This window comes from Maylandia zebra, linkage group LG6 (genome assembly GCF_041146795.1).
Source record: "Maylandia zebra isolate NMK-2024a linkage group LG6, Mzebra_GT3a, whole genome shotgun sequence".
Taxonomy (NCBI): Eukaryota; Metazoa; Chordata; class Actinopteri; order Cichliformes; family Cichlidae; genus Maylandia; species Maylandia zebra.
Window position 1 is genome coordinate 28,087,356 of NC_135172.1, and position 24,235 is coordinate 28,111,590.

Here is a 24,235-nt window from a genome sequence, read left to right on the forward strand (position 1 = left end):
TCTGTAGTGCACATGTGTGACATCATCAGAACACTTCCTGGAGAGTTTCTTTGTAATGTTGGTTGTATGGCTGTGTGTGATGTGAGTTTTTTTCTTGCCTTGTGGAATATCTGGAATTTTGTGAGATCCTGGTGTGAAAAGTACGATAATTATCTGCAAGGTATTAAGGAAAGAGCATTTAATGTGCTTTGCTACAATATACTGCTATTTTGCAATTCCTGTATATTGTATGGGCACAGTTGTCTGACTTGAATGGGATACTGTTGAAAAATGAAGAAGGAATCATATTTTTTAAAGACTTGGAACCATTTCAGCTTTATTACAAGAAGTCATGGTCAAATGATGTTATTGTGTAGTGGGAGCCTCATCTACTGACTGCAGCATGTTTCAGCTTTGCAGGAGCTTTTTCACTCATGGAGCTTCTCTGCTGGTTCAATCTGTTGCACCACTGAGCTGTGCAATGAAAGATCAGCAGCAGGAGCACCGTGCTGTGACCTCAATGCCCCGTGTGGATGAGAGGGGTCTGAGGGTTGAGAAAAGAGAGCAGAGCAGCCTAGGACTTAAGCTGTCAAATGTTTAGTTACTTACCTTGTGGTGGGAGAACTGCTTGTTTATTGAATTACCAATATAATATCTGCTGTTGCAAACTTACAGTTGGTGTGTCACCAAAACAAAACAACCCTGCGTGACGACACCATAGCTGGTGTGGCTATCCTAAAACTGTGAGCGTTCAAGCGTAACAATCGGTGAAAACTGTGTCATCTCCTCGTCATCCAAGCATGATTAGTCACTCTGCTACACCTGTGCCCCTTATACGTTTCCCCTGCCAGGCTGTGCTACACTGCCACCCGTGGTGAACCCAGTGCAGACAAACACAAACATAGCAAGAAGCCCTTACAGTTGGTTAAGTAAGGCATCAGACAGTGAAGAGCACCCTGACATAGTTAACGAAGCTCTTAAACATGACTGAAATAAGGACTTACAAAAATCACCTTACACATATGGTAAAGATAAAGGCTGTGCTGAGATTTATTCTCAGAGAAATATTCAGAGCAACAGAATGTCTCTTACCATTTTCTCTTCATAGCCTCAGTCTGGGTGCCCCGGTTGGCTGATTCGTCTCTTAGCGAACGGAGCACAGAAAGGGAGAGAGAGCTGTCTGCAGAGGGAGAGCAAGACCTTAACTGCAAAGCAGAACGTGTCCATAGATTCTGCACAAAGTGCTTTATTGTAGGTTGGCAACAATGAGGTGAAAAGAAAAGAGTCACGTACCTAAGCTGAGGTACGCATATATCCTTTGCCAGTAATGGGTTTGACACCCATTAAACTTCAGAGCTGTCTCTAATTCTTTGTGACAAAGATTCAACAAGGTGCTGGAAACAATCCTCAGAGATTTTGGTCCATCTTGACATGATAGCATCACACATTTGCTGCACATTTGTTGGGAATCTCCCATTCCACCACATCCCAAAGGGGCTCTATTGGGCCATTTGAGTACAGAGAGCTCAAGAAACCAGTTTGAGATGATTTGAGCTTTGCAACTTGATGTGGTATCCTGCTGGAAGAAGCCATCAGAAGATGAGCAACAATTTTCTGGTAGCATCTTAAACGATGCTCAGTTGGTATTTCTGGTTGATTGTGGTTATTTGGTTTACTGTTGCCTTCTTATCAGCTCGAAGCAGTCCGGCCATTATCCCCAGACATCTGACATGAGCAAGGCATTTTCACTCAGACAACTGCCACTCACTGGATATTTTTCTTTGATCTATAAACTCCAGACATGGTCGTGTTGGAAAATCCCTTTAAATCAAATGATATACTCCAACCAGCCGGTCTGGCATCAAAAACCATGTCACGGTCAGTGTCACTTAAATAGCCTTTCTTCCCCATTCTGATGTTTGAATTTCAGCAGGTTGACTGAGTTCCTGCCATGTGATTCGCTGATTCTACATTTGCATTAACAAGCAGTTGAACAGGTGTACCTAATGAAGTGACCATGAGTGTATATTGACTTCCCAATATTAAAAATTAAATGCTTATCCAGTTAATATTTATGCACACCGCTTAATATTTCAGAATTAAATTTACGCCCACTTTTATTTTATTTTAAGGTTTTGTTTTAGTTTAAGTTCGGTTTGTCTTGACTGGCTCCTGGCTGCAGATGAAGAAAAAAAACACGAAGCAGATATTTTTAGAATCAGCATGACTCACACTTCCCTGGGTATGTCCGATGCCCATTGTGAGAGAAAAAAATACAAGAAAGAAACGGCTTATAAATAATAGAAAATAAGAGTCTCTGTATAATTTTAGGTTGCCTGACGCTCATTGTGTTTTAAGTTTAAGTAACATTCATATTGCAAACACAAAAAATGTTGGTTGAGTTGGCTGCAGTGTATGACTCATTTTGTACATGACTTCATCAAGATTATAACTTGAAAACTATAAGAAAAAGACCCACTAACACTTTGCTGTAGTTGTGTCTTTGAATGAAATGATTAATGGGAATTCCTTCATAATGTCCCACGTTAAAGCTATCGAATCCAGAGTCAGCTTCACAAAAATATGACTGACTTTTCATACTGAAAGGAAACTCTGCTTAAGTTAGGTGCTTTCTGTGAAGTGTAGGAGTGAATGGGATAGAATGAAGTTTGGAGGTTTGACAGAACCAATTAAAATGGCTCGCGGTGTGGCACAAACGTGTGAAACCCCTTCACATTTGACAGCTATGTTGGTTAAAATATGAAATATATGTATGTATAAAAGAAGCTTAAACGACGTGCGAGTCTCTGTCCATGGTGCTGAAACCAAGTTCCCCACTTTTTGCTGGTTTATCATTGATTCTTTTGTCCTTGGAATGCAACATAAGAATAGAACTAAACGAGTATTTTTATTTTTAAATCTAGATTTATATACTGGAAGCCAATATAATAAAAATTTTGGTGTTCTTAAAAATCAGAAGCATTGTTTTATTCCTCCCATCCGTCTTAATTGCTCTTTACTTTTTGGCTGTGTCCTCTCTTTTGCTGCTGCTCCTGCTGTTAAAAGCCTTCCACAAAATCAGGGAGAATTTGGAAATTTGCCTTCTGCTCAACATGCAGCCGGCAAATACCTTTGAACCTGGAGGACAGTGTAATTTTCCTCTATATGCTAACTCTTTGCTGTCATTGCTTCAAGTGTTGAAATCCTTGAAAATTATCTGAAATCGATGTAGCCATGCCTTCCTCCCTCCCCTGCTTATTTTCAGCTCGCCCACTTTTGCTGTGCATGAGTTGAATGTGAATCGCCTAGCTCGCTCACATGTCAGTTTGTCATGTAAACTGTTATTGTTGTACTGCCTGTCCTGGTCGTTTAGGGGGTTATAAATATGAAGCATGGTATTAATTCTCCCCATAGAGCTCAGTTTAAAAAAAAATTATTATTAACTTCATTTTTTTTATTGCGTGTACTTCTCTGTTTAGTATTCTGTATACATCTTACTCTGAGCAGAGGTAATGTCTGCTAGCAGTAGTCTGACACTGTTAGCTTATACATGCCAGGGGTAGTTAATGTGCGTCTGTATCCACGTTTATTGCAGTTTACTGTTAGACTCGGTTTGGCCATGCGTGTTTGTGTGTGCTCTTATGTGAATCATGTATGTGTGTCTCCAGCGGCTGTCATTGGATGTATTTTGTCCGTGACCTTTGACCTGTGTGGAAGGGTGGCAGATGTCACAGCATGACATGAAGATGATGCTGGAGAGCTGGAGGCTCACAGCTGGTGCTGCTTTTGGGTTTTCTTTACATGCGTGTCGTGTTGGGCAGTGGGTGTAATGACTGACAGTTTATGCAGAAAATAAATTGAAGGACAGGCGGGTCACCAACAAGAAAACACGGAAACACGGAAACACCCACCTTGTCTTCTATATGATATCATGCCACCCATCCCTCTCTCTGTGACCCCCACTGTGTTTCAATGATATCACCGCCCTCCTCCCACTTCCTCCCCTTCTCTCCTTCTCTTCTCTCCCATGTATATTTTATCCACCCAGACTCCCACATTAGAGACGGCATCCATTATTGAATTACTCCCCTCAGCACTACTGTGCAACTGTCACCCCACGTCAGCTTTAACATTTGGTGGATTTGTTTCAAAGGGAGGGAGGGAGGGAGGGAGGGCGTACATATATGCACACACACACAGAAATGACATCTCTCGTGGTTGGGCATTGCAGAGCAGCTCCTGTGATATCTAGGACAAAGAGACAAGTGCCAGAGCTCATCCAATCTGGCATTTCATATTTTAGAAAAAAAAACATAACTGTGTCAGTGTGTTTCTATATGCATGCATTAAAGTAAAAGGCTGGCATATAGCTGTGGTCAGAAGTTTACACGCTGTCATCATGGGCATGAATATCATGGGGATTTAGGGCTTTTAATGATTTCTTTGAGCTGTTCTTTTTACAGGGTGGAATGACTGAGCCGCATACATCTTTAATGACTTAAAAAGTAAGAACTGGGTGAACAAGCTTATTTTTGATTTTCTTATATTTGGTTAAATTTCCCTTAGCAAATTACATCTTGGTCATCTTGATTGCTTTTGGTAACCATCAAAAACTTCTACCGTTCTATGGCTGGACATTTGACTGCTTTTCTTATCAGAATTGGTAGAATTAATTTAAATTTGTTTGGTTTGCTAGGAAAGACTCAAATTTTAACCATAGTCCACAAAATTTTAACAGGGTTAGAGGAGGTCAGCGCTGTGGAAAGGCCATTCCAAAAGTTCTTTTGATCATTGTCCTGCTGGAACCCCCGAATATGTCCAGGTTTCAGCCTTTTAGATGTTGAATTTGGAGGTAGTCCTTCTTCCAATTCTTCATTATTCCATCCACTTTGTACAATGTATCACTACCACTGGCAGCAACGCTCCAGAGCATTTTGCTAGCACCACTATCCTTGACAGTTGGTACAATGTTCTTAGGTTTTAAAGCCTCACGTTTACTCCTTCAAACATACGTCTTGTTATTGTGGCCAAACAGCTCAGTCTTTGTATCATCTGACCATAAAAGTTTTCTCCAGAAGGCATTTGGCTTGTGCATGTGGGCTGCCGCAAATTTCAGTCAAGCTTGAAGGTCTTGATTTTGGAGCAGAGGCTTATTTTTTAAGTGCCAACCTCCCAGTACATGGTGATGTAAAACTCACTGTGTCACTGTGATACTGGTATTCCTGCAGTTTTCAGTTCATGGCAGGCTTGAGCCTTGCCGGTCCCTGAACATCCTAACCAATCTCCTCCCAACTGACATTTACAGTTAAGGTCCTCTTTCAGACCTCGAAAAAAACCAACTCTACTCAATCATGATCAATAACTATACATTAATAGACCCTGACCTTGATAAGTTAAAAGACCCTGTAAAACATTTAGCACAAATTACTAAAGGATTTAAGTGAGTGTATGGATATATTTGAGCCTGTATGTTTACTTTTGAACCCGTGTGGATTACAGAAAATTCTGCCCACAATGAGTGTATTTAAACTTATGATCACAACTGTTGTTTTTCAGTAATTTCTCACTTCCCCATCTGCATCTGCAGATAAGTACTAATTTCCAGCAGTAGAACAATGCATGTGGGAGTAACTAAAAATAGAAAAAAGGCAACATACCAACCAATAACTGGCTTAAAGAAATATTTTTAAGGGATGAGTTTGCATATATTTTCTGATTATCCCAATAAATCTAACAGAAGATCTAAGGATAAATTTATCCTACTGTTAAATAAGTATTGTAGTGTAGCAAAACGCCTGGTAGGTCCTCTGTGTTATAGAGCTCCCCATACCATTGCATTGCACATGAACACCAGTAATTATTTTGACTTTTTATCACCTGCCTCTGCAAAGCAAGAAAGTACTTAGTGTTTTATTAAAAACCCAGAGTATTGGTGTCAAAATTTTCTGACTAAATGCACGTGTGTATCGTAGGCAGTAAGCAATGATGGCTCCTAGAATATCTAATATTACATTACTGCAAACCTGACCTAGTTTAGTTGTAGTAACAGAGCTTCAGAGGCCATTTTTGATTGACTGAATTAATGAAGCATCACCTTTTGATGATCTATGAGCAGACTGGGAGACAACACATTTGTGGTTAGGGTCAGGCAATGAAAGCAAGTAATAACAATTAGGAAAATATTGTGATTTTAAGATTAAAAAACAAATTGCTTCATAATTTACTGTCAGCTATCTAACCAGCCTGAATGTTACTATAAAAAGCTTTCTTCTAATTCTTGTGTTAATGCAAGTAGATTTTGCACTACAAGGCTTGATAATATTATCAAAAAATAAACATGTTAGTAGTTGTTGTTTATCATGAAACCTACATACATTAATACCATCCATCCATTTGGATCCTATCCCAGCTATCATAATTGTACACATGGCACAGGTTGGCAGTCTATCACAGGGTTAACACATAGAAAACGGACAGTCATTCACTATGGCCAACTAACCTAACATGAATGTCTTTGGACTGTAAAAACTCCACACAGTCAGCCAGTGGATTCAAACCCAGGACCTTCTTGCTGTGAGGCAACAAATCTAACCACTGTGTCACTCTGCTGCCCTTGACGATAATACAATATAATGATAATATAATATTTAAAGCAAACTATACAAACACAGAGGGCAGTTAATGTTGGCATCAGTACATGGGGCAGAAAAGAGAGAAAGAAAAATATAACATCATTGTCCTTGAATGGTCTGTTTTTTAAATGATGTCATTCCCTGTCTGGTGGTGCTCATGTGTAAGCTGTAGCATACACAAAAACACACAAAATAACACATGAAAATCACATTGCAGTGTCCCTCCTCTCTTTCTTTCTCTGCCTCTCTCTGTGTCTCTCTTGTCATTCACATTAGTCTCCAGTTCACTGCCCCCCTCATCTCTCCACCTCTGATTGGCTTTCACTCTGTTATTCTTGCACTCTCACTTGCGTTCCCCCCACATGCTGTTTCTTTCTTTCTCTCATTCATACAGCATATACCCCTTCCCTTTATCTCGTTCTCCTCCTCCCTTTTCTCTCTCTCTCTCACTCTCTTTGGTGCCCCCCCCCCTCCCCCTTTTGCTCTGTCGCTGTACACTTCCTGGCTTGGCACGATACCCTTGAAAACAGCTCCACAATCCTCTCTCCTTCCGAGAGGGATGCTCGGCAGCCTGTTCCCCCTGTCTCCTCTCTCTCCCCGTCTCTCCTTTTTTTCCAACTTAAATTCTCATTTTCTTCATCTGTAACACAGATGACATTTCCAAATCCCTCTTCTCTCCCTTGCACACACTCCTGTAGGCATGCTCACGTGTACAGACATCAAAGAGAGAATGTGTGTGTGTGTGTTTTTAACTGGCCAGAGGAAGCTGACATGCCAGCGTGGAGCGTAATCGCTGCTTCTTGACTGAGCGCGAGCCTGTGTGTGTGTGTGAGAGAGTTTATTTCGGTGTGTGTACGTGTGGAGGCTCAGCTGCTCTCATGTTCATCTGCCAACACAGCCTCTGCCGCTACCAACATGTTTCGACGCACAAAAAGGTAAACGCCAGCAATATGTCAACGTGCAGTCTTTGTGACCGGTGTGGTGCCCTGCTGTTGTTAGTATGTGTTGATTCATCGGAGGAGGTTGTTGTGTTTTTCCATGATGTGTCCGTTGTCCCTGCCAACTGTCATGCTGTCTCACAGTTGTCTCCCTGTCTCCATTTAGCTTCAGCAATATGGTGTGTGTACTTGTGTGTTTGTTTTTTGGCATACATATGTGTGCGTATAATGTGCTTCTGTGCACACAGCATGTTTTTATATGTGACAGGTATATGGCAGGAGGGTTTTTATAAATGCATCATTTGTTTGCTTATACACTCCTTATGTGTGCTCATCTCTATTTTACAATACAGTCCAGCATAAGACTTGTTATTTGTATTTTAGAGTTGCACATGCTTTAGATTATGGGTTGTTAGGTGGGCTCTGTCTGGCACACTCACTCTGGAAGGTATGTGTGTGCTTGTTTAGTAGCCTGCGTGTCAGAGATAGCTTTATGAAGTGAAAGCATTTCCAGTGTCCAGGGAGTGCTTGTGTAGCAGAGAGCCAGCAGTGGGCAGTACTAGAGTGCTGGCTGCCTGGCAAAGCTCCTGCCTTCCTCTTCACTTCTCTCCCTCTCCTCCACCTTCTCTCTTTCCTTTATTCTCTGTCCCCAGCATCCTCCATCTATCTTTTTTCATTGTGTCTTTTTTCCTCCCCCATTATCCCCTCCTCGCCGGTCTCCACTGTGATTAATTGTTCTCATCTCATGTCATCTCAGGGGCATTAGTCGGACTCTTCACTGTCCCTCTCCATGTGCTGTATGTGAACAGGAGTAAAGCCACCCCACTTACTGTATGTGGCTTAGAGAAAATGTGTTTATTTGGGAGACTGTATATGTCTGTTTGAATTCCCTGTATGATCTGAACTCGTGTCTATATTTACACAGATGACTGTAAAATAGCAATACAGATCCACCGCAGTATGAATTTACATCAATATGAATCCAGTGATCCTGTGCTCGTTTTTGGCTTGTTTTTGTCTTGGCAATTAGTCATTCATGAAAGTTGTTATTGATTAATTTTCTGACCGTTCGAGTTTTTATGTTTGCTGGCACTGACCTGGCACTGTCTGCAGCACTAAATATGGAAAGCTGTCAAGTACTGTTGGCATCAGATGCCTGGTTAGATTCATAATCGTGTTTTCTTATTCTTTGCTAAGATGCAAACAAATAATTTGCCAGTTCTTAAGTTTAATTTCGACAGAGATCTTGCAGAAAACATGTTTATTAAACATAATTTTGCTTTAGGGTTTTTACAGTACTGTATTTTCAAATCCGATGCCAATATCCAGGAAAATGCTGAAAAGGGGGAAAAAAAACCAAAAGGCATTTTTAAAAATAAGAGTTAGAACAATGATGTTCCGTGCAAATGTATTCAGCTCCAGCCCTGTTTGTCTCCTGTGCTTCTGGTGAGTTGGCACCACATTTTCATTAGTGATCACAAAGAGTTAAGGCAGACTGCCACTTTTTCTGTGTACTTGTTGGTGAACTTTTACCTGCTTCAGTCTGGGACAATCTCGTTATTGATTAGAATAAAATAATATTTTAGACTAAAATATAAAATGCTGTGTTTTGTAAAAGAAGGTTTTGGTTATGCTAATCAGTGTACGTGGCTATGACATTGTCCAGAACAGTGTACTAGCCACATTTGTTTTTAAAAAATGTATTTCATTCCTTCTTTGTAATGACCTGATCTATATTTTTCACTTTGTAAGACACGTATGACTTACCCTCTAGTCTAGATCGAAACAACATCAACATCTGTCCATTTACAGTTCAGTTTTTGCCACTTTTGACCAGAGACAGGACGTCTAGGTTTCAGTGATGTTTGCTGGCTGAAACCTGGTGAACAGACTGTCTATTAACCTTACAGATGGTCAGGACTGATAATATTTGCTGCCTAGCCCCAACAGTGACATTATTTTATTATTAGCCATAGCCGCTAGCCGTTAGCCGCTACCTTAACCATAACTTAGCAGACTGCTAATGTGGGTCATTGCTACTAGTTAAACACATAACGTTAGTGTGTGCAACAGCCAGGTTAATATTTATGATAACTGTTTAAATGGGAGCTTTACTGACCTCTCGCCACAGTGTTGTTCTTTAAGACGTTTGTTGTGCTGCTGTTCTGGTGTTCAGCTGCTAGTGATGGGAGGTGCTGTGTGTCTGCCTGTCTACAGTGCTGCTGTTGTGTGATTGCACTGTTGGTATCAATCCTGTTACAAAAAGGAATATATGTATGTGCTACCTGTGATATTTACATCTTAAAAAAATAAAGCTTTATCACATTTTCATAATTTTAATAACAAAGGTATCATAAGTTCTGGTGACATCCCTGTTATGCATACTGATTTTGTAAAAGTGTTGAGACTCAATTATTGTATCAGCACGAGCACTGAAAAACATTCAGTCCCAGGTTCTGTGTTATAAATATCATCCCTGCTTCCTCTCTTAATCTGCGTTTTTTAATTATCTTCCTTTCTCTTTCTTTTGTGTGTGTGTTTGTGTGTGGGGTTTCTTGGCCGACTGTGGCAATTAAGAGAGATAATGCTTTGTGTCCACTCCAAACAGATTGAGCTAGAGGAAGACAGTAAAAGTGTGTGAGTAAGAAAGAGAACAGGAGGCACGAGACAGCAGCAGGAAGAAGGAGAGTGGGGTGGGAGGAAAGGCAGAGCCTGAAGCAGAGTCTCAGTGTACGTTTAAGTGCAGCCCCTGACAATAGAGTCTGAGTCCTTGTCTGCTTCATTCTGTCTTACTTGATTTCACCATCTAAAGGTAAACTCTGGAGGTTTGTTGCTCTGGATTTTGAGATCCTGAAAGAAAGGCAGGGAAACAAAAGGAGAATTAAAAGATTCAAACTGGATGACAAACAAGTGAAGGAAGTCTTAATGGCTTTCTTGCCAGAGACCTTACCTCTCTCTCACATACTGTATATATATATATATTCATTTTGGACATCATGCAGTGTACCAATGAACCCACTCATGATCAGGTCAACTCATGACGTTTCATCCCACTCACATGCAGGTGTTAATGTTTATTTTTCATTTGCAACGCAAAGGAAAGACTGTGACTCAGAAGGAGCGATCATTAGTATTTAGTTTTCCTGTTAGCTGAATCTTCCTCTTTACTAACTGGGCACCAAACTGCAGGCTTTATTACATGTTGCTACTCTAATCTAACTTCATTAAATATTGTAAATACTAGTTCCATTGTACCAATCTGATATGTGCAGATGTTGTTGTGGTCTCTGCAACAAGAAACTGTCAGCTTCAATAGAGCATACATTATGTTGATGGACCTGATACCCAGACATAAGTAGGTTCCACAATTATCTGCTTGAGCACATACTCAGTGGTGTTATGGCTTTTAGATGCTACAAAATAATGGTCCTTTTTCAGATATTTTTGTCAGCACAGTGTTCATGTATGAGGTTAAAAACAGGAACCTGCTTATCTGCACTTTGCAGCAGATGCATAAAACCTGGGTCTGTCATTTGGTGTTTGAGCAGCTTTATTGCTCTGCTGTTTTTTATTGAAATAGCTGTGCAGAGAAAGGTAGTAAAGAAAATGTTCAGCATCGAACATGGATTCTCTTCTCCGTGCTGTATGCCTGTTGTTTGTACTGTGACAGCACCATCTGTTACTGGCTGGTGTTCAGGCTAGCCTGGACCAAAACACACAGACTGTTTTTGGTTCAACTCTGATATTGCGATGACATTATAACACAACTTATCATATAGACCCCTGAGCTGGATGACAGCCTGGCAAACCTGAACTGCATGATATCAAACCTGAATCTTCTGATAAGACATTTTTAGATAAAGATACATTTTCTTAAGTTCATCTTTATTATTCAGCACAAGGAAAGCTTTGAAATTAACTGAGCAGCTAGTGTCCGTTATTTTATTCAGTATAAATTTCTTACATGCAGAGTTATTGAAAACTCTTATTAGAGTTGACCAAGAACACTGAGCTCATTTTGATCTTGCAAACAGAAAATATTTGTGTCAAATTAGTTTAACACAAAACAAGTTGATGTCTATTTATCAGCAATTTACTGAGATTTCAGACACATATTAGAGTCGCTTTCTCCATGAGGTATGTGAAATAAGGTTTAAAGTGGATGATGTTTTCAGTAAATATGAATAGATATGGCGCACTAGTGCAAAAGTCTGTCTTATTTTGTCAGAGTGATATTGTTTTTGTGTTTGTTCATCCATAAAACATATGTTGCAATGCTTGTTACCACAGTCATATATCGTAACCTTAGTTAAATAATTAGTTAAATGTGTTAAAGGCAGTGTTGGTCAAGTTACTTGAAAAAAGTAATCAGTAACTAATTACTGATTACTTCCCCAAAAAAGTAATCCCGTTACTTTACTGATTACTTATTTTCAAAAGTAATTAATTACTTAGTTACTTAGTTACTTTTTAAAAACACGATTTACAACCTGAAGAGGTGATAAAGCGATAGATCTTTCAGCCCAATTCTACTTTTTCTACATAATCCATCATACAAAATGTAATCAAATGGAAAAGTCTCTTTTTTTAACTTGTTTTATTAGTTTTAATCTTTTAACTTTATGCAACATTCTCTGACTTGAATAAATTAGTTTAACATTTAAACCTATTTTCTGCACATTCCAGCACATAAAATAAAATATTTTTTGTGTTTACACTCACTCTTTCAAATAGATGCAAGTAAAACACAGCAGGAAATAAATAAAGTCAAAGACTCAGCGGTCCTGTTGCTCTATTTTCACCTGTAAAGCAGGACTGCGGTAGGCGGAGGTTTACCCTGGTGCAGGTGTGCCGCGGTCAGTTGAAGAATCCGCCGAGATTCTCTGTGAGTTTCCCATTATGTCGTTGCGCACTCAGTGCTTGCTTGGAAGTTTAGGGGTTTTTTTCACTGTAAAAAGACGTTTTCTTCCCACGCACGATGGACGCTAATGTTTTTGTCACTTTTTATGGAATCAAACTTAAAATAAGGTCAGTACTTCCACGCTTTAAACGCTGCACGCTCATACTCTCTCCTGCACTCCATATATGATCCATTGTTGATCTGCACACAGCTGTTGTCACTAACAGCGCACTCGCTTACGTCACTGTCGTTAGACATTCTCGCAAAAAAATCACGGTTTTAGTAACGCAGTAACGCAGCGTTACTACGGGAAAGTAACGGTAATCTAATTACCGTTTTTGCAATAGTAATCCCTTACTTTACTCGTTACTTGAAAAAGTAATCAGATTACAGTAACGCGTGCCCATCTCTGGTTAAAGGTAACATGATCAGCCTGGATTTTCATATAAAATGTTACTTCTGTAACATTTTAAGCATCTTTTGATGACTGCAGCAGTACTTCACTTACGAACTTAACATAACGCCCTCATATTGTACCGAACAGTAGGACTAAGGCGATTGCTTGATTATTCAAATTTTGTCTTAATAATCATAAGATTGTGGGTGGGTTTTATGAATGTGAGAAAGAGAAGTTGTCTCTGCTCTTGACTCGCTTGTGATTACAAAAACTAAATATGTTTGGAAAGATGTGATTGCAGTATGCATGATTTGGTGTATTTATAAAAAAAAACAACAACAACTTAAAAGTAATAAAAATGTGAATTAATAGATTTTGACAATCAGCTTGTCACATGGCAGACATTCAATACAACATGGTTGAGACGACCTGTTGAAGTTTAAACTGAGCTTCAGAATCGGGGTGAAAGGTAGTTTAAGTGACTTTCAACATTGTATGATTGTTGTTGTCAGATGATCTGGTCTGAGTATTTCAGAAACTGCTGATCTACTGGGACTTTCCCACAGAAGCATCTCTAGAGTTTGCAGAAAGGGTCCAAAAAAGGAGATAATATCCAGTGACCTGCAGTTCTCGGGGTGAAAATGCCTTTTTGAGGCCAGAGGTCCATTCTGCCTTGTATTCATGCTGATGGCCACAGTATTTCTTGGTACACTGTGATGCACACTTAACTACAGACAGAGAACAGAGCACTTGATGATCTCTATATGCACAGTAATTTTGACAGTGGTTCAAACTTCGCGACTGTAGAAAGAAATGCAAACTGAGAACAGCTTTGTTTTTGTAAAGGCACATCTATACTTCCTAGCACTAAATCATCTTGTGGTAACAGCATTGTCACATATCTGATAAGAAAATGTCAAAATGGTTTCATTTATAGTTGAGTCATTTTTCTGTCTTGGAACACTGAGTTAATCTCCCCACTGCTATCTCCAAGAGATGTTGTGCCTTTGCTTTCTTGTGAACTCACATGCATTACCCATAATCACGTGATTTCTAATGTGTGCTAGACATGAGACTCCCTACTAACGCAAACGAGTGCTGCTCACTCATGGAAGGGTTTTATTCTTTATGAGGTGGTGGCTACGGATCATTTGCTGTGAATGAGGTCACGAAGGGAACAAAGTGAAATGCCGTTGTTGCAGTGATTCAGAGCACTTCTCGGGTCTCCACATGCAGTCTCTGCAGACAGCTGACACAGCTATCAACGCAATGTGGAGAGAGTAATGCAGACAAACAGGAAACCAGCAAATGAAAGGCCTGATAGACACATGCAGAAAGAGCCAGATAGCTCTTCGCACTACCGCAACTTCCTGCTGCATCACTCTGCCTGAGGATACACTTTCACACCTTAACAGGACATCTGACAACACCTTCATCTATAGAGGGAATGATGTGACTGAAATAGATGTCTGGATTTTTATTGTACCCAGTACTTTATTTATTTATTTGTCATATTTATGAGCTCGGCCCTGACTGAGGCACTGCTTTGAGACCAGTGAATCTTTGAATGCCATGTTGTGTCATCATACTTTTTTCATAATACACAGAAAGCTGTGCTGTGCTGCTGCTTCTGTGATAATGTGAGCTGTCTTTTTTAAGTAGTTATAAAAATTAAGTTAAAAAATCTAATCCAACTTGAGTTTTCTCTTGATAGGAAAGAACCTTTCACGAAGGTTCACAAGGTTGTAACCACAATCAATTAGCAGTGTGCGCTGCAGCCTTTAAATTAGTCTTTTATTAGCTGTGATTGGTGTGACGTGTCCATGTTGATTTGATTAAACAGACACTTTGATACTTTTTAGCAAACAAACACGTGTGAACTTGGTGAGGCGTCCAGGTTTTGTTCCAAGAACCGGTGAAGATTTCGGTACAGCTTAATATACCGTCATTCCTCAACCAACCTTAATTTATGTTCTTTATGCTAAGCTAAGCTAATTACTGATCTTTGTGTATACTCAGTACACAACAAAACAAGACTTATAGGCATCTTTCAATTAACACCTAACAATGAATTAAAGCAGTCCAGAACAACTACAGCTAAAAGGAAATTAGTTCCATCCACAGTAACTTATTTTTGGCGTGTAGCTCTCTGCTGGCAACTCTCCATCGTTCCATGGAAAGCCAAAGGCAGAGCAGCAGCAAGACCCCAGCGCAGAGAGGGCATCCATGTTAACAGAAATGACACTGATTAAGTCAGACACATAAAGATGAAGAGGTGGGGTGGAGATCAGCTGATTTGGGTTGGGATTGAGATCAGGGGATCTGTAGATATTGCAGCTGAGCTATTAATCTGAAATCTGAACAGATTTCCCAAAAGATGTTTAACTTTAAAAAAAAAAATGCAACCTAGATACCAGGTTTACATGCATACCAGGTTGAATAACCCATCTGTAGAGTACTTGGCTGCTTCTAACCATGTTGTGATACGATCTCCTCTGTGACCTTTTTTGTATCACCTTTATTGCTGCAAACAGTAGGGAAATCAGTGGGATCAGGGTCAAATCTGTTTGTAATAATACAATGTATAACAGTGAAAAATTGGTAAAAATCAAAAGACCTCTGCTGTCTACATACCGTACATAGAAACATTAAACAGAATTTCACATCCAACAAGTCCAACAAGATCCTTTTACATTTCAAACCAAAATAGTGACATAGTTGCTGCAGGACAGTGATCTAACAAAAAAAAGCACAGGTGAAAGGCATGGTTTTATATAGTATACGACCATACACCAGAGTTAAGTCTCTTTTTGCAAAGAGACATGTCGCAGGGAAGTTGCACTTGTCAGCACAGACTCACTCAGATTGATTGCAGCATGTTTACAATCTGCCTGCATTTATCAATTAGACTTCAGTTATTTTCAAACCTTCACCAACTGATCTCAGAGTAATTGCAGTCAGTCTGTGCAATCGCCTTCCAATTGAAAGTGGTCATGCAAATGTTAAAGGTGCTGTACGCTCAATCTGTGGCCAGACATTCATGGGAACTACTTGCAATCATTTACAAAATGCTAAAAATTGAGTCATAAGCTTTTGTAGAGTTCACGATCCCTTCGTTATTCATTGTTAATGCACTCTGTCAGTCTCCTCTATCGGCTACCCACATGGTCAGTCACAAGTTCAACCAGTAAGTCAGTCTGAATGACAAGTTTTCAGCAGACCGGTCACCAAATTAAACAGTCAGCCTCACTGTCTGTTAGCCAACTTTCTTATACAATCAACAGCTGCATAAACAGCTAGGTTTAAAAAAAACACAGCAATGTATTAAGTAATGAATTGGCAGCAACTCCTAGTAACAAGTGAGCATTGTCCCTTTTTCATAAATTTCCAAAATAGTTTTTTGACATGCTGAAATTTTTCCTGTGACCTCTTTTATTCAATCCTCTTCTTCTATTTGTCATTTTTTAAATAGCCTTTTCTTTTCTGCCTTGTACAATGGTGAAGCTATGGGTGTTACTTTTTTGTCCGGCTTTGTCACGCTTTCCCCTCGGTTAGTCTCTCATGAGGAATAACACCAAAAGCCTCTATTTATGTCTCTCTGTGCTACATGGCATAGCAACAAGAAGGCCATGTGACTAACCCCTGCAGCAACTCCTGACATCCAGACAGTCCTGTTGTTGCTCTCCTGTTTTCTTCATCATCATTTATCTTTTCTGCTTTTGTCTTTTTTTTTTTTTTTGCATCACCTGTTTTATTTCATCTGCTGCCTGTCAGAATCACTCATTCATTCTCTCAGTCTCCATCTAGATGTCCAATGCTCAAAAAATCTGCCCACATGGCTTGATTTGGACACTTTCCCAAGTTTGGGATCGATCCAGGTCTCAGTGACCGTTTCACAATGTGCCTGTAAGAACAGAGGATGCACTAACAAGGACCAGTCTCTTAAAGGGGCAGCATTTTATAAGGTACAGCCCTTTTCCCACAGTTGTAAATATGCACTCTATTTTAAGAGGTCCTGGCAAGAGACAGAGAATGTCACCTGACAGGAAGTGAGACTGGATGGATCGATGGTGTACCCATCGAAAAGGTCTTGTGTCCTGTGTGCCCTGTGAGTCAGCACTTAGGGCAGAAGATGACACCACTGACTGATAGACAACACACACACACACGCACACACACAGAGAGAGAGAGAGAGAGTTAATAATCAGCAAGGTAAAGCACATTAAGCATGCACAGGCGCTCGCTCACACCCATCTGATGGATGGTGAAATGGACGTAGGTAAAAACGTGTGTGTTTCCATTCCATGTGTGTGTGTGCGTGTGGGTGTTGTGTGTACGCCGGTGGACCATGACTGATTTTCTATTTGCATGCACATGTTAGCCTATGACAGGTAAACCCCTCATCATGCACTGTTAGGCTGTTCATTCAGAATCTGCTGTCCTTTAATTGATTGTATTTAATACGGAGCTGCTGGGTTTGTATCAGTGACCATTTGTTGTAATTAGTGTGCTCAGCTGTCTGACTATAATGTGGTCAGACAGCTGAAATCTTTTATGATATCAATGAGAAAAGAAACCTAAGTGTTTCATATCTCAAACTAGTACAGTGCTGTCGAAAAGTCATGAGTCACCCTTGAGTTGTTAATGTGTTGCTAGCAAAATGGGACAAAGTTGGAGCGTTTTATTGAAATGTACAAAATAACCCCAAAACAGAGTTTGTACCATTTTAATGAGCTTGAAAGTCAGTGTTTGATAACCTCAGAGGCTGAACCTCTTAGGCAAACTTTCTTGTAATTTCTTTAGTTTTCAGGAATAATTCTTCTAGATTTTCGAAATACATTCAAAGCTCTTTTTGAATCCCATCAATTCTGACAAGATCCCCAACATCACATCCCTAAACCATGACAGAGGCTCCAGTGTGCTATAGACAGTCACTGTTGTGTTTAACCCTCAGGGCTCTATACTGGCCATTTGTGGCCACTTTGCTTTTCAACCATTTTTGTTCTGTTAATGCCAGTGGAATGAAACTTCCCAAAGGTGTGTATTTTTGTCAGATTTTTTAATTTTCAACATCAGCTCCTTAATAATGTCAATAATATTCACTATACACTAAATAGTTCCTCTTGGTTCTATAGTGGCCATTTGTGGCCAATTGAAACCCATTATAACCACCTTTTTTGATTCCTTGTTACTGACAGTACTATATCATGCAATTTAGGTAAAATTGCTTTCATTCTAAAGTCAACACATGAAAATTGTAGTTTTTAATGTTTTTTACCAAATGACATCATTTACCCATTTTTGGCCAAGCAAGCAATTTCATGTAATATTCTGAGTTTCTAGTAGCAGCCTTTGATGGCCTACCACACTCCAATGGACCAAAATAATGAAACAATTTTGACATAGGTTTGATCTTAAGGATCTAATAGTTTGTGTTTATGCATGACATTGCAGTACAAACATGTATTTGCAAGATAGACTGGAATAAATTCAAACATTACATAGGCTGCAGTGAATTTCTGTGGATGCAGGATATTGAGCTTTGAGGTTCCCAGTCACTTAGCTTTGAAGCACATGCTAAAAGCACTTTTACTCTTGTATTTTTCATCAAAAGATACCATACCCAAAATATTAACTCTAGAAATAAAAACAAAAACAAAAAAAAACCCCAATCACAGGACATTTTGCAGAGTTCAAACCTGCAGCTGCAGCTGGAGCGCAAACAACAACAAACACTGTTTGTAAACGTGTCCTGGAGTTTCTGCAGGTGCAGACAGAGCTACTGCTGTAAGTAAGCCTAACAGCTTCCAGATCATTTATTCTGGCAATATGGCAAGAAGGTCATCACTGCTTCAAGCACTGCCTATATGATCTGGTCAGAGAGCAAGGACAGCAGCAGTCATCTGTCCTTGAAGAAAATACATCTGCCCAAGATGAAGAAACCTCCTCTCCAGAAGATGAGGGGACAATCTTCAAAGAGGCTGACTGCATCACCACTGATGAGTTCTAGCCAGTGCCCGAATCCTCTTCTTTGTGGGAGGATTGGGGTTGGGGGGCATGAAGGTGGAGCCCCCCCCTACCAATGATTGGAGGGCTCCACTCACTCCACTCCAGACCACTGGAGGGCTCCACTCACACCCATTTCTCAGGAAGTGTTGTTGTTGTGTTTTGGAGTGAAAGTGTTGAGTTCTGTGGTGATGAGCAATAAACGAGCAGTGTTTATCGACAGCTCTCGTGTCGTCTGTGTTTACCTCCACATTGGTGACCCCTGACTCGAACATGCTGCAGTCCGATGGTGGCGCCGACTCCGCTCTGGATGCATCAGCAGCGCCAGCCCTCTGCCTCCGGCTGCAGCTACGTTTGCTGTGGCGCAAACGTCCTACCTTGTCAGAACACCGGACTTTTGGCTTCACGATCCCCCGTCGTGGTTCGTGCACGTGGAGGCCCAGTTCGCCCTTCACCACGTGGTGGCTTCTCTCGACCCGCTAGCAACCCGTCGTGCGTTGACGCTTCACCCACCCGAGTACGCCGCCCCTAAGGAGGTGCGTCTTCGGTGCTATGCCCTCATCGACGCAGAGCGAGCCGAGAAGCTCCTCTCCCTCTCAGGCCTGGGTGGTGGTACGGCTCTCGAACTGATGGCGCACATGCTGTCCTTTCTCGGACCGGACGACGGGGGATTTCTCTTCGCCCACATTTTCCTCAGACAGCTGCCGGCCGCGGCCGTGAGAGCCGGCCTCGCCAACTCTCCGCTTCCGGGCAGGAAGGATTATCGCTCCCTGGCTGAGGACGCGGATCGTATTCAAGTATTTATTTTTATTGTCATTGTCAAAGAACAATGAAATTGCGTTCTCCGGCTCAATATTGAGCTCTTTTATTTGGTCATTAAATTGCGTCACTGGCCACTAACACACCATTTGTGACATTGCGTCACTGGCCATTCATCTCTCCCCCCCAAAAAAAGAAAGAATAAATAAATAAATAAAGTAAAAATAAAGCATTGTGACAGTTACTGTTACTGACCTGCAATGATGATAAAAAACATATTAGGTTTCACCATTTATATGCTAAAAGATGTGAACTTTATTACTATTTTTACTATAATAATACATAACCTGACTGGTATTCAAAGGGTATAATATCAGAATTTGAATTATATTTTGGTTTTTATGACTAGAAGCGGTGCTAATTTAAAAAATCAAGTCAATGAAAGTAGAAAAATGTTTTAATATATATGAATTTTATAGCATTTTGTAAATGTAAACAGGGGGTGGCCATTTTTGGCCACGAACAAGCTGAGAGGGATTTTTTTTTGTTTTTCTCTCACTGCACAAAAAAACAAAGATGCATAAAACTCATTGATACTTTTAATTATTGCTATGCATCTAACCTCCATCATGGTTAGAAAATAAATCAGTTTGCATGTATTATTTAGAAAAAAAATGGGGATTCTATGCTTTTATCCCTATGTAAATCATTACAATTATGTGATTTAACTGGTATTTAAAGGGTTAAAATTATGAATTTGATTGAAATTTTGATTTTCATGAACAACCCTGATGCTAATCTAAAAAATCATGTAAAAAAAAACTGGACATTTATAGCATTTTGTAAATGTAAACAAGGGGTGGCCACTTTTGGCCACGAACAGTCTGAAAGGGGTTTTTTATGTTTTTCTGCCACTGCAGAAAAAAACAATGTTGCATAAATGTCATTGATGGTGTTAATTATTGCTATGCATCTAACCTTCATTATGGTTAGCAAATAAATCAGATGGCATGTATTATTTAGAAAAAAAACTGGGATTTTATGATTTTCTCTATTTATGAGTTGTTATGATTATGTGCTCTAACTGGTATTTAAAGGGTTAAATTTCAGAATTTTAATGAAATTTTGATTTTGATGAACAGCCCTGATGCTAATCTAAAAAATCATGTAAAAAAAACTGGACATTTTTCTTAATATATAATAATTTTATAGCATTTTGTAAATGTAAACAAGGGGTGGCCACTTTTGGCCACTAACAGTCTGAAAGGGGTTTTTTATGTTTTTCTGCCACTGCAGAAAAAAACAATGTTGCATAAATGTCATTGATGGTGTTAATTATTGCTATGCATCTAACCTTCATCATGGTTAGCAAATAAATCAGATGGCATGTATTATTTAGAAAAAAAACTGGGATTTTATGATTTTCTCTATTTATGAGTTGTTATGATTATGTGTTCAAACTGGTATTTAAAGGGTTAAATTTCAGAATTTTAATGAAATTTTGATTTTGATGAACAGCCCTGATGCTAATCTAAAAAATCATGTAAAAAAAACTGGACATTTTTCTTAATATATAATAATTTTATAGCATTTTGTAAATGTAAACAAGGGGTGGCCACTTTTGGCCACTAACAGTCTGAAAGGGGTTTTTTATGTTTTTTTGCCACTGCAGAAAAAAACAATGTTGCATAAATGTCATTGATGGTGTTAATTATTGCTATGCATCTAACCTTCATCATGGTTAGCAAATAAATCAGATGGCATGTATTATTTAGAAAAAAAACTGGGATTTTATGATTTTCTCTATTTATGAGTTGTTATGATTATGTGTTCAAACTGGTATTTAAAGGGTTAAATTTCAGAATTTTAATGAAATTTTGATTTTGATGAACAGCCCTGATGCTAATCTAAAAAATCATGTAAAAAAAACTGGACATTTTTCTTAATATATAATAATTTTATAGCATTTTGTAAATGTAAACAAGGGGTGGCCACTTTTGGCCACTAACAGTCTGAAAGGGGTTTTTTATGTTTTTCTGCCACTGCAGAAAAAAACAATGTTGCATAAATGTCATTGATGGTGTTAATTATTGCTATGCATCTAACCTTCATCATGGTTAGCAAATAAATCAGATGGCATGTATTATTTAGAAAAAAAACTGGGATTTTATGATTTTCTGTATTTATGAGTTGTTATGATTATGTGTTCAAACTGGTATTTAAAGGGTTAAATTTCAGAATTTTAATGAAATTTTGATTTTGATGAACAGCCCTGATGCTAATCTAAAAAATCATGTAAAAAAAACTGGACATTTTTCTTAATATATAATAATTTTATAGCATTTTGTAAATGTAAACAAGGGGTGGCCACTTTTGGCCACTAACAGTCTGAAAGGGGTTTTTTATGTTTTTGCTCTCTCTGCACTAAAATAACAATGCATTATAATCAATGTTGATGTGAATCAATTACATGCCCCAGACTCTACTATTAATAATACAAGAAATTTCAGTAGCAATGCAATTATATAAAATTGCGAGATTTGAGGTTGTCGTCCAGCTGGTGCAGTGGACAAACAAACTGGTGTTTAAAGGGTTAAAAAATAAAAAAGTAATAATTATTTTATATTTATGGAAAGAACTGAACTTACTTAAAAGCTTTATGCAAAAAAAATGGCAAAAAAACAAAAATAATAAAAAATTACAGACCTAATCTGTAGGTGGCCACTTGTGGCCACTAACAAGCTGAAAGGGTGGTGATTTTTAACAGACCCTGAGGGTTAATTTGGGGTACCTGAGGCTTTTCTCCTCATTTCCCTTTCTTAAGAATCGCTTCTTCACAGCCACATTTGCATCACTTCCTGTGTTTCCTGAGGTTTCGTGGTTTTCACGGTTGTTCCAATACCGTTATGTTCTCAGCTCCCAGTTCTTACTTTAAGGCATACTACATTATCACATATGAAGATCTGGATTTTAATTAACCCAAATTTGCCTTCGGGGTGAAGCTTACAATATACGTCACATCTGTGCTGATTTAAAAACAGGTTGTTTATCCTTCCAGAGAGAGACTATATCAGCCCCAGCATTGCGTTAAATATCCCAGATTTAATCCCCCACATCCATGTGTTATTGTTTGCATCATTTTTATTTTCAGTTTATTGAATTTTTGGTCGGTGTTATGGGGACTGACCCTGTGTTTTTCTCCATGGTGTGTTTGTGTGTAAGATACTAATGGCCCTATGCCAGCCAGAGGCCTGTAGGGGGATAATTGCTCGTCAAAGCTTCTGCACGAGTCATTACCACAGATTTAACCTTTGACCCCCTCGCAGTGAGCTGACCAGAGCATCATAACCACTTACAGCACTGGGTTTCATCACTGGGAGATTGGGACACAGGCAGGGGTTGTTGGCTGTCTACATGTATATTTGTGGTATGTGGTATTTAACTTCTGTATAATCACATTGTTGAGTTAAGTTTCCCTTAAGTGGCTTATTACCATGTTCTTGTTAGTTAGAAGTACTTGACGGGGACGTGAATGAAGCAGAAGCTTGTCATTGCTGAGGATGTTTGATAGTTTCTGCTACAAACCTGGATGCCGTGTGCTATGTCTCCAGCGTATTGCATATAAATTGCACCTCAGGGCTCCGTTTGTTGACTGTTTAATCTGCACTCAGCATTAATCTCATGTTAAAATTGCTCTTTGTCACTGATTAATATTAACAGCAGATTTTGTAGGAAAATCAGCTAATATTACAAGATGATTGTCTGTATATAAAAGATGGAAGTAGCACAGTGACACTACACGTTATGAATTCTTGAGCTTGGCTTGCTTCCCATGTTTTGATGATGTGGCTAGCTAGCAGTGGCTCTGACTGTAATCAAAGAGTACAGCACGCTCACATTGTAGCTTCTGTAACTTCTCACTCCAGAGGGAACCACACCCTATTTCTTACTCTTTTTAACTTCTGTTTTACTCTAAAGGAAACCATCATTTACAAAACCAATGGAACTTTGTATTAACAAAGACTTCACACTTGTGATCAAGACCATAAAGTCAGTAGTAAAAGTTGGCACCGATGTTATAAACGAAGTAAGAATTGCGATCACTTCGATCGTTTCTTCTACATAGTCAAACTTATTTTTGCAAGCAGAGGAGTCACCCCCTGCTGGCCAGTGGAATCAAGAACATCTCTTATTTAGAAAGTGAATGCTCTGAGATGGTGTACCCTTCCTATGATACCCATATGATAGCTGGGATACATGCCAGCTCCCCAGCCTTAATTTGTTGAGCAGTTAAGAAAAGCCTTAACATTTAACAAGTATGTCCACCTCTTCTTCATGCTCGAGATGTTTCTTTAGACTATACCTAGAAGCAAAAAAACAACAAAAACATGTATGTGCTATGCTTTGACAGAGATGACAATGTCACGCAGACACACTTTACTTCTACCTCCCATATTAAAAGTAGCGTCACACTCGCAGCTTTCTCGTCAGCTCTGGTCGCCGTCCACAGAGGCCCACACAATGGCAGCATGCACCGCTGACCCCAGTGAATTACACGCCGCCTGATTGACACTAACCTCCCGCCTCGCCACTAGCCCTCTGTCACACACAGATTGAGTCTGCA

General features: G+C 39.4%; 1 protein-coding gene across 3 annotated transcripts in view; it reads left to right on the forward strand.

The window, feature by feature from the left end:
• mast1a (microtubule associated serine/threonine kinase 1a) overlaps window positions 1–24,235 on the forward strand; it is an 85,673-nt gene that overhangs the window by 17,540 nt on the left and 43,898 nt on the right. Inside the window, exon 1 of one of the 3 annotated variants that reach the window (XM_004567878.2) lies at window positions 7,166–7,546. The exons of the other annotated variants lie outside the window; for them this stretch is intronic. Coding sequence (XP_004567935.2) covers window positions 7,527–7,546 — 20 coding nt within the window. The 5' untranslated portion in view covers window positions 7,166–7,526. Of the gene's footprint in view, window positions 1–7,165; window positions 7,547–24,235 lie in introns of those variants that run through there. 3 annotated transcript variants of the gene reach the window in all.